Here is an 11,386-nt window from a genome sequence, read left to right on the forward strand (position 1 = left end):
GCCCTAACTATAAGCTTTATCAAAGAGGAAAGTCTTAAGTCTAGTCTTAAATGTGGAGACGGTGTCTGCCTCCCGGACCGTAACAGGAAGATGATTCCACAGGAGAGGAGCCTGATAGCTGAAGGCTCTGGCTCCTGATCTACTTTTGGAGACTTTAGGGACCACGAGTAACCCTGCGTTCTCAGAGCGCAGTGTTCTGGTGGGATAATAAGGCACTATGATCTCTCTAAGATATGACGGAGCTTGACCATTTAGAGCTTTATAAGTTAACAGTAGGATTTTAAATTCAATTCTGGATTTTACAGGGAGCCAGTGCAGAGAAGCTAAAACAGGAGAAATATGATCTTGTTTCTTAGTTCCTGTTAGTACACATGCTGCTGCATTCTGAATTAGCTGGAGAGTTTTTAAGGATTTACTAGAGCTACCTGATAATAGAGAGTTACAATAATCCAGCCTTGAGGTAACAAAAGCGTGGACCAATTTTTCTGCATCTTTTCGGGTCAGGATAGGCCTAATTTTCGCAATATTACACAGATGAAAAAATGCAGTCCGTGAGGTTTGTTTTAAAAAAGAATTAAAAGACAAATCTTGATCAAATGTTACTCCGAGGTTTCTTACGGTAGTGGTAGAGGCCAGAGCAATGCCATCTAGAGAAACTATGTCATCAGATAAAGAGTCTCTGAGTTGTTTGGGGCCAAGAACAATAATTTCAGTTTTGTCTGAATTTAACATAAGGAAATTGGTGCTCATCCAGGTTTTTATGTCTTTAAGGCAGTTATGGAGTTTAGTTAATTGATTACTTTCTTCTGGCTTCATCGATAAATACAACTGTGTATCATTCGCATAACAATGGAAATTTATAGAGTGATTTCTAATGATGTTGCCTAAAGGAAGCATATATAGAATAAATAGGATTGGTCCGAGCACAGAACCTTGCGGAACTCCAAAACAAACTTTAGTACGTAAGGATGATTCATTATGAACATGAACAAACTGAAAACGATCAGATAAATAAGATTTAAACCAGCTTAGTGCAGAACCTTTTAGGCCAATTAAGTGATCCAGTCTCTGTAGCAGAATTTGATGGTCAATAGTGTCAGACGCTGCACTAAGAGCTAATAAAACAAGTACAGAGACGAGTCCTTTGTCTGAAGCAATCAGAAGGTCATTTGTAATTTTAACTAGTGCTGTCTCAGTGCTATGATGCACTCTAAATCCTGACTGTAATTCTTCAAATAAATTATTATCATGGAGAAAATCACACAGCTGATCTTTGACATAAAGGGAAGATTAGATATTGGTCTATAGTTGGCTAACACCTCTGGATCCAGGGTGGGCTTTTTTAGTAGAGGTTTAATTACAGCTACCTTAAAAGACTGTGGTACATAGCCTGTTAATAAGAATATATTGATCATATCTAATATATGAGTGTTAACTAAAGGTAAGACCTCCTTAAGTAGCCTAGTTGGGATGGGGTCTAAGAGACACGATGATTTAGATGAAGAAATCACTGCGGTCAATTCTTGAAGAGAAATTGGGGAGAAGCAATCTAAATATATATTAGGTCTTACAGCTGTGTTTGAGGGCAGTCTTATTCTCATAAATGTAATACTTCAAGAACAACTTCAGGGAATTTCTTCAAATTTGGCACAAACATTCACTTGGACTCAGCGATAAACTAACTGGATTTTGTTGGTTAAAGGTCAAGATCACTGACCTTGCAACTGTCTCATTCTTATGACTGCAACATCTCAAGAACACCTTGAGGGAATTTTCTCAAATTCTGAATTTTGGACAAACGCTCATTTGGACTCGGTGATGAACTGATAAAAATTTAGTGGTTGAAGGTCAAAGGTCAAGGTCAGTGTGACCTTGCGTCCATCTCATTCTGGTGAACGTGACATGTCAAGAAGACCTTGACGGATTTTTCTCAAACGTGGCATACATGTCCACTTGGCCTTAAGGGTAAAGTAAAGGTCACTGTGACCTCACAAAACATGTTTTGGGTTAACTAAAGAATTTATATGCTAACAATGACAAAATTTCACGTAAATGTCTAATAAGTTTTAATGATAAAGAGATGATATCATAATGTGACATCATAATGTTCTGCAAAAAAACTTTTCTGGCCATAACTCAACGTCATAACTCAGGAACAGATGTGAAGACATTCAATCAAATACTTAATTGACGTGTGTGTGTTAAACATCCATGTTTTCACAGATATGGATGTAAACTGTGAGTGGAATTTGACTGGTTCATGGAGGCCTACAACCACAAGGTGGTAATTCACAAATAGTCTCTTTACCCACCAATACATTGCGACTGACGTTACGCATAATGCTCATCTTGCCCTAAAAAGGCAAACAGTAGTTGTATTCAGCAGTCCGGGGTCATGTTCGGTCACCAAACGCAGACTTCAAGTTAAGAGTCGGGTGGTACTTATAAATATATTAATACTCTCATTATATACAAAGACGGGAGTTAATGACAATAATGTGGTGTATTATCATAAAAAATAAAGTCATGAGTTTTGTTGGTTAGAAGTTGGCAGCACTCCTCTCCTCTTCACGGCTCCACGCACAGCTCGAGCACCTCCCTCAACCCCCCTCCCCCCCTCAGAGGGGCGGATATGGATTTGCCCGCCGCGCTCTTGCGTCATCATATCCACAACAGCAGCAGAGCTACAGTAGAGCTGCATCCCGGAAAAAGACAGGAGCCTCTTGTAGCAGCGGAGCTAGCTACCTCCGTGTGTGCTGTCACAAGGGTGAAGTGCCCACAAAACTAACCGAAAAACGCGTTTTTGTCCTCTCTCTTTGAAGGCCACGATAGGCTACGTAAACCGAAGCGACAGGGACTGACACGGACATGGCGACATCCAGCCCCTGTGTTGTGGTAAGATCTCCCCATTAACCAAAATGTGCAAGCGCTAGAAGGTGGTCGTAGGTCGTACCTCGTCATGCCCACTGGACCAACACGCTGTGTACGGGCCCCGCTGCGTCTGCTGAAAATGTAACACCTACTGCAGGTCGTTAGCTGTAAATTACCCCTCTGTGTTACCTGTATGCTCACCGTGGTAACACGTTTTTGTGTAACCAGCATAACGGTATTTTCTATGTAGCGTGGGCCGCGGCCATGGAGACAGTCAGACACGCGCTCTTCACGTTTGGCGTACGTGACGCAGGAAACGCTTTTGGGTGCAAAGTTCAAACCTAATGTGCGGGTTTCTGTCCTAAAGCAGTCGAGGGGCTTTATTTGTGTAATATACAAGTGTAAGCAACAGCAAGCAGACAGCAAGAAACGCACGAGCCGCAAGTAAGGGGGTGTGTTTGAGCTCGCGCGTCATAATTATGTGTCTTGTGTGTAAGGTATTATGTTACTGGTGTAATTGGCATAAAATACAGCTGATTGGCTCTACAAGTGTGTCCAAACATGACATTAAATCAGTTTAAGGCGTTATGTCTACGGTCATGACTGTAATGTTATTTACAGGACAAGATGAACACACAGATAGAGTTTAAATTTGCCCCAAAGTGCAAGAAAGGACAAACAAAACGCACAGTTTGGTGTTTTTAAACCTCACTGGGAGCAAAAAAAAATGTGTGATCTCTGCAGTGCTTAGCTGTTTGTTTGTGCTTTTTCTTTCTGGAAAGATTTTCTCCAGTAATAATTTTTCTTCGCATGCATTTTATAACAGTTTGAGTTACAGCTCAGAGTCCTCTCTGTGGGGTCTGTGTGCATTTGTGTAACACGTCTTACAGATATTGACAGCCAGCCACTGATGACCTCTATACTAGAATAAGTAAATAGATAACCAATGTGCTCTATTTTCCAGGTCACTCCCAGGAAGCCAGTGTTGACTCTATTTTGCTGACAGTAAAATGAAGCTACAGGCGTATTTTGCAAAAATTGAAAGCAGTGGTGGATGAAGTGCCTGAAATCCTCACTTGAGTAAAAGTACAGATTTCTTATCAGTAAATAAAGGCACCCATCAGCATGTTACTTGAGATAAAGTATTTGATATTTACTGTACTTAAGTACATTAGTATTGAAAGTAAAAGTACAAGTAAATGCTGTTAGTTAAAAAAGCAAGCGACCAGAATCTCAGAACTGAGGGTTATCAAGTTTATTCCATTGCAAGATGTGTAACACCTTAAAAATGGAGCCTACATTACACTTGAAGAAAAGCAAGGTTTTATTTAACAACTTAAAAGTTTTAAAGAACAACATTCAGTTTTTCCTTCCCTTCAGTTTCTGTCTGTTACTTCCTCCCGCCTTCCTTCCTCTATTACTTCCCTTTTTTTTTTTAGTAAGTTAGAAAGATGCTTAGGTAAAATGTTTCAGAGTAAAAGTGAAGGTTGACAGAACTTTAAAAACTCAAGTAAAAAACAGATACTCCCAAAGTGGAAGATTCCGTCTCACATTAATGTCACAAAGCCGTTCTACGAGTGTAACTGGAGTTTTGACCCACTGTATCACATTTTTGTCTCAAAGTTGTTCTACGAGTTCTGACCTGGATTTGGAGGTGTGTCACATTTGAAATGAAATTATCTGGATAGTGCAGCATTGTCAGATGTGGACTAGAAATTAAAGGTTGCCCCTCTGTTGACCTTAGATAACTTCATTGAGTTGTTTTTCGTGTTCTGCTTTACACTTTGTTTCTCAAATAACAGACAACAGGACCATGTCTAATACTGGAAAATGCTCCTTCGGATAATGAAAACATGAGGACATCTGCTCAGTATCAGTCATTATTATTTGGAGTTGAATGGGTGTCGCCTAAACAGATGGGCATGTTTTTCCATTTTAACGGGCGTAAGTGGAAATGCTTTGTTCTAGTTCAACCACATATGTGAGGACAGGCACTTTGCAATCCAGTATTTAGTAAAGCTATCACAATTTGTTGACTTTGGAGGATCTAAACTCTGCACCAGTAAAAATACTTTTGAGTATGCTTTTGGTCACTCACATTATTCCCACAGCACCTCCGGCTCTCCACCAGCTGTCACATGATACCAGTTATGTTGTCTGGGTTCATGTGGCATGCAGTTAGAGAATTTATGGTTTGCTCCTATCACCATTAACATCAGTCTGTTGCTTTCTGAAGTGTGCAGAATTAATGATTGATCTCAGAGTTTGTGTTTTGTGGCAGAAAAAAAATTGCAGGCAGAAAAATATATGGAGGGAGACTATGGGAAAGTAGACCACCACTGACCTCATCCCCTCCCCTCGTACTACCCTGTATCAGATGAATGCCCCGTGTTCCATGTTAGGTAATACCACTGAGATTTTTTTAACCCCATTGTGTCGTGTTTTATTTCAGATCAGCGATGAGGAGCAGGGGTATGACCTGGACCTTTTCTGCATACCAAAACACTACGCCTCTGACCTGGAGAGGGTTTACATCCCACATGGACTTATCTTGGACAGGTGGGGTGCCATGTTTTTTATATGCACTTTGTGGTAGGATAGTGAAAATGTGATGAATTGTCGACATAACAAAGTTGGGCACCATTTAGTATTTTTTTCCAGTAGCTTAAACTGTTCCTTTTAATTGTCAAGAACTTGTACTTCAGTCGGAGTATTTCATTCTTATCGTTGGGAGTGCTTTAGAAATGACATCTGTGCCTGCTGACACTAACAGAAAGGAAATGGGAACTACTGCTGACTGAAGCAGAAAACTGAGCCGACTGTCCTCTCTCTCTCTTTCTCTCTCTGGCTCCCACGTGACCTCAGGACAGAGAGACTGGCCAGAGAGATCATGAAGGAAATGGGGGGGCACCACATCGTGGCCCTCTGCGTGCTCAAAGGGGGTTACAAGTTCTTTGCGGACCTGCTGGACTACATCAAGGCTCTGAACAGGAACAGTGACCGTTCCATCCCAATGACAGTGGACTTCATTCGCCTCAAGAGCTACTGTGTAATTTATCAGTTTTTGTTTTTTGTTTTTGTGTGTCAGCTGAGATGTACTGCACATTTTAAAAAAACAGTCACTTTGTATTACATTTTGTTAGCGCCTGCTAAACAAAGAATACAATAACATGGAAAATTCTTGATAAATTGAAGTCATAGGGATCCTTGTTTAGAAACAGCATCCATTCACAGACAGCCCTTTGTGACGGGGAACTAAACTGAATGAGAAACTTATACTATACTCTGTTCAAGGACAGACTCCATTAACAAAAACAGTATTTTCACCCCGCAGAACAAGTGAGTTGCTGATCTACCACTGTCTTAGTCAGTCAGTTAGTTAGTTAGTGTTTATTGGTGTTTTAAAGGATTCTTTCAGATTCACAGTAATACAAAGTACCAATCAAGGCAGTGGTAGACCAGCAGTTCCCGTGTTCATTGTGGTAAGATTGCTGTTTATATGCATCCACACTGGCGATAGCTGTAGCTGGGGGCATAATGTTTTTGGGTTGTCCTTCCGTCCATCTGTCTGTGCCATTCTTGTGAACGCGATACCTTAAGAACGCCTGTGGAGAATTTCTTCAGATTTGGCAGAAATGTTTACTTGAACTCAGTGATAAACTGGACAGTTTTTTATGGTCAGAGGTCAAGGTCACTGTGACCTTGTATCTGTCTCATTCTCGTGAATGTGATATTTCCCACACACCTTGAGGGAATTTTTTCCAAATATGACATGAATGTCCACTTGGACTTGAGAATAAACTGATGAGAAGTTGGTGGTCATAGGTCAAAAGTCAAGGTCAGTGTGGCCTCACAAAACATGTTTTTGGACAAAACTCAAGAATTCTTACTCTAATTATGACAAAACTTCACACAGATGTCTAATAGGATAAAATAATGAAGTGACATTTTACATCCAAAAGGTCAAAGATCAGCTTCACTGTGACATCATAATGTTTACAAGAATATTTATCTGACCATTACTCAACGTCATATCTCAGGAACAGAAGGGTAGACATTTGGTCAGATACTGAATTGCTGACACTAATATTGGGTGTCCACCTTGAAACAGTGCTGATTGTATAGATCTTCTGTACTGCCAGAAGAAAGATGTGTGTGAAGCCTCCATGTTTTCACAGACATGGGTGTAACTTTATAAAAAAAACTTGACTGGTGCGCAGAGGCATACAGTATTCTAGTTTTCAATGGAGTCTGGCTTTGAAGAGAGCATAGATAAACTCAGTTCAGTTCCCCCTTGCAAAGGACTGTCTGTTTTGGAAGTACTGAGCATACGACTTGATACATGAGACTTGGATGATACTGCACAACTTGTGTGAGAGTTTGTAAACAGATGTTCTTATATTGTTTTGCTTTTGTTAAATGTGGACCCCTATGATGCAATTCATCAAGAATTTTCACTGTTTTTGGATATTTGTTGGATATTTGTGGAGGCATGTGAGAAAAACAGTGTTATTCACAAATCCAAGGTAACACAGGGTGACTAATTGATATTCAAATGGTCATTTGGTGGGTGAAGTATTCCTTTAAGACACCATGTTGAGTTTTTCTTTTTACCACTAGTAGGATTATAGTGCAATTTTGGTCACTGAACTATGCAGGGAAAGAAAGCATAAAGAGATGGTGTAATTAAGTGTGGCAGTCAAATCTGAAATGGTGGAAAACCATGTAGAAACGTGTTTAATTTCAGGATAATTCTCCTCATTGGTCCACACAGATGTGCTGCTTTGTGTGTCGCTATTTTTGTTTCTCCAGTGGAGCGGAAACTTTAAGTGACAGATAAGTCACATGCTTCATGTGCATTGAGATTTATTCTATTAGTCTGTTTCCATCCTAATTTTTCGCATTTTAGTTTTAGTGGTACAACCACTTTTCCACCTCCGCCAAGCCCGAAAGCTTTTTTTGAGTGAATGGAAACACAAAATGTGTTTCAATGAAAACACCGACAGTCAAGATAACTTTACTGGATTTGTACATTTTGATGGATAACATCATGTATAATTTAATGTGCAACAAGTTTAGTTTGTGATGTTTTTAAGTTAACCACCTTGTTTTCTAGTTTTGGTCCTTGATACACATTCTGCACCTGTAAAACATATAACGTGAGGTCTGTAACACGCCCACTTCACTCTTATCCCCACAGAATGACCAGTCGACAGGTGAAATCAAAGTCATTGGAGGAGATGACCTGTCTACACTGACAGGCAAGGTGAGAAGAAATGAGGGCAGCATGATTGTGACTAAACAATCTATGTTGACACCGTGATCAACATTAGTATTAATAATGGTAACTTAAAATTCTGTGAACTTAAAAATGTGACACAAATTTCACTGCTCTTGTTATCCATATCTTACTGTAAGTTGCCACTATTTTCAACATGAGCAGGCATTTTAAATTAATTGATAATCAGAGTATTTTTTTTAAACAAGTTTGTTGATTAGGTTATTAAAATAATAATAATCATGACTGTGCAAACCCAGTGCTTTCACATATGTTTTAAGCTAATATGATTGTTTTCTTTTTACACAGAATGTCTTGATCGTCGAGGTATGTACTGATGTTTGCTTCTATAGTAAAGCAGACCACTTTTTATTTCAAGACCGCTAATACGAGCTTCTCCCATGCTGTTTCAAGGATATCATCGACACAGGGAAGACGATGAAGACATTATTGCAACTCCTCAAACAGTACAATCCCAAAATGGTTAAAGTAGCAAGGTAATTTGATCCCTTCATAAGCTTTCTGAGCACAATCTACTTTGTCTAGTGGAATTATGATCTTGTTTTTCTGACTGTTTCATAACAGTGGTGGTCTTCACTGACAAGCTATCTCAGACTGTTTCTTATCAGTCTTTTGTGCTGCTAGCAGTATTATGATTGATGATCAACTTGGTTTCTGTCCTTAGTTTGTTGGTGAAGAGAACACCAAGAAGTGTTGGCTATCGACCAGATTGTAAGTTTGAGATAATAAATGTTTGTAGACTATTTGTGAAGTGTATAGTGAGTATAATGTATGTTACACAATATAGCTGCTACAAAGTGTACTTTTTGAATACCTTCATTTAAGTGTAATTAGTGTATCCCTACAAAGATAAGTAATTGATTTATTTGCCTGTTTGTTTTAGTTGTAGGATTCGAGGTGCCTGACAAATTTGTGGTGGGATACGCGCTAGACTACAATGAATACTTTAGAGATCTAAATGTAAGTATTTTAGATAGATAAAGAAACGTTCAGGGTTCCTACACAGTATGGGAAAAATATGGAATTCGATTTTAGTAATTTCCAGGATAAGTATGCAGGTCAGAGCGAGCTTGATGTCGTCCAGAGTAAAAAGAGAAATATGGCTTGCAACTGCGCAGAGCTGCATCTACGCCCGTACGTCAGAGCCTGCAAAACAGCTCTACCCCAAGTGCCTTATAACTGAACCAAATCCAGACATCCACACCCAAATTAGTTTGAAAGAAAATGCAGCGTTAACTTTGAATTGCATATAAACATAGCATCACAAATGACCAAATATTAAGCTTGTCTAAACATGCACGAATTATGCAGCCATATAGTTATCAGGAAATGAAATGGACTGTCTTTTCTGCTCAAGGAAACCATTATATCTGTGTTCTCTATCGTTTCCATGGACACAGTGAAAGAGCAAGGCGGCACAGATGCTGTCGAAATTACATTATTTCACCTTTTTCAACTGATTTTTGGTTCTTATATATAAAAGAAACTAAAGAAAATGTGGGGGAAACAGTAATGAAATATTTTTTCAATATGTTAAGGAAAATGAAATGAATATATGTCACACAGGTTAGTTTACTTTGTCTAAGGGCAGAGACGTTTTGACATTGAAATGTTGTCCAACTTTCTGCGTAGAGGTGTGGACCAAACAGTGTTAATTGTTTTTATGAGCTAAAGTAGCTAGCTACAATCTGAAGGTAATTATTTGGCAACATAGCATACGTAGTCAGACTGTAACGTACATGTTAACAGGTGTATTTTTAAACAATTTATTTACTTAACTAGAAGATCACTCAGAGAGTACAGACCTCTGCCAAATCTCACAGTGTTAACAAAAGTGAAAAATTATTTGTCCACCCTGTGATTCGGATCCACTCTGAAATTGAATGGTTCTTCCTTGATCCATGCTACACCCTTCCACCAAGTTTCATGAAAATCAGGCCAGTAGCCTAACCAAAGACATCCCCTTGGCAAGGTTAATGAATATGTAGCTATTTGTAATGGGATGTCAAGTACAGTCTGTAAAATCTACTGGGGAGTCTGGAAATTTCAGTCTGGAAAAGTAAGTAATTTTGAAATGAAAATGTGTGGGAACCCTGAACATTGTATGTAAAGTATCTTATGTCTCATGCTCATTAGACTTTGTATAACAGTTTGTACCTGTGTGTTTTTATCTAACCAGGACAACAAACATATGAATCAATAACATGCTGCAACACTCATCGATCCTTTTTCTGTTTCAGCATATCTGCGTCATTAGTGAAACAGGGAAGGAGAAGTACAAGGCATGAAGAGCACCTCGAAACAATTTTTAATGTATGGTTATATCTTTTACTTTTGCGGTCCATTTTATATTTTATTACTTCATATTTGTGTCGTAAAAATACTCAGCCTGCTCAGGGTCCCAGGGGATTCACTGTTGGAGTGATAATCCTGACACACACTCAGTTCAGCTTTTGAGAAGCCTTAGATTGAACAATGTCTGGGTTGAACAGCTTCACCTGAAATAAGCATAATGTTTTTGTGCCCCCACACTGATTAATTTTTTAAAGCAATGTTGTAATTTATTCAGAGCAATGCTGCTAGCTTTAAGTAGAATATCACAACTGTGGTGCCACAATATCTCTTTTATTGTAATTCTACTTTTACCTTGAGCTATCACAGCTCTCCTATGGGCACTCTTAAAGAGGATGTCAAATTTTCTTTTAATCTGTATATATATTTTGGGACAAAACACATTTCTGTTTTACTTTGGTGTGTGATCAGAGTTTCTTCAGATACATTGTTGAGAACAGTAACACAAATGTCCTTAATTAAACACATGGATATGCTGAAGATGAAATATCCTTTTATTTATGAGTGTTAATGATGTTTTATGGTACACAAAGACAATGGCTGCATGGTGCTATGTTCAGAGATCTTGCTCATGCTGGAAAAAAATATGTGCAGTTTACAGATGTGTTATCCAATTATGTTTTAAATAATTAATCTGTATTTACCTGTCAGACATAATTTAACCATCTTATTTGTTTTTTACATTTCTACTATATAAAATGCTCCCATTCAGTGGTGCCATCACTGTAAATCAGTGTCAATTGAATTTGACAATCCAGCTATTAAATGTTCACACCCATCCTGAGACTAGTGGACTTCACTACAAAGCTTTGTATACAATATAACATCAAAAACTTGGATCGTTGAAATCATCTCTGGCTTATA

General features: G+C 38.7%; 1 protein-coding gene across 1 annotated transcript; it reads left to right on the top strand.

Moving 5' to 3' along the window:
* Positions 1 to 2,725: 2,725 nt before the first annotated feature.
* Positions 2,726 to 11,002, top strand: hprt1 (hypoxanthine phosphoribosyltransferase 1). The gene is made up of 9 exons (XM_033633026.2): positions 2,726 to 2,895; positions 5,324 to 5,430; positions 5,737 to 5,920; positions 8,072 to 8,137; positions 8,459 to 8,476; positions 8,564 to 8,646; positions 8,835 to 8,881; positions 9,054 to 9,130; positions 10,411 to 11,002. Exons 1-9 carry the CDS (start codon positions 2,869 to 2,871, stop codon positions 10,456 to 10,458), a joined length of 657 nt encoding a protein of 218 aa, XP_033488917.1. The 5' UTR covers positions 2,726 to 2,868; the 3' UTR covers positions 10,459 to 11,002.
* The last annotated feature ends 384 nt before the right edge of the window (positions 11,003 to 11,386 follow it).

Source organism: Epinephelus lanceolatus, chromosome 7 (assembly GCF_041903045.1).
Source record: "Epinephelus lanceolatus isolate andai-2023 chromosome 7, ASM4190304v1, whole genome shotgun sequence".
NCBI classification, from domain to species: Eukaryota; Metazoa; Chordata; class Actinopteri; order Perciformes; family Serranidae; genus Epinephelus; species Epinephelus lanceolatus.

What these genes read in the sequence shown, in the direction of transcription:
- hprt1 (XM_033633026.2), top strand. Translation starts at nt 2,869, where the DNA reads ATGGCGACATCCAGCCCCTGTGTTGTG. An exon ending in CATCCAGCCCCTGTGTTGTG is followed by an intron (nt 2,896 to 5,323) that starts GTAAGATCTCCC and finishes GTTTTATTTCAG; the next exon opens with ATCAGCGATGAGGAGCAGGG. An exon ending in TGTTGGCTATCGACCAGATT is followed by an intron (nt 8,882 to 9,053) that starts GTAAGTTTGAGA and finishes TGTTTGTTTTAG; the next exon opens with TTGTAGGATTCGAGGTGCCT.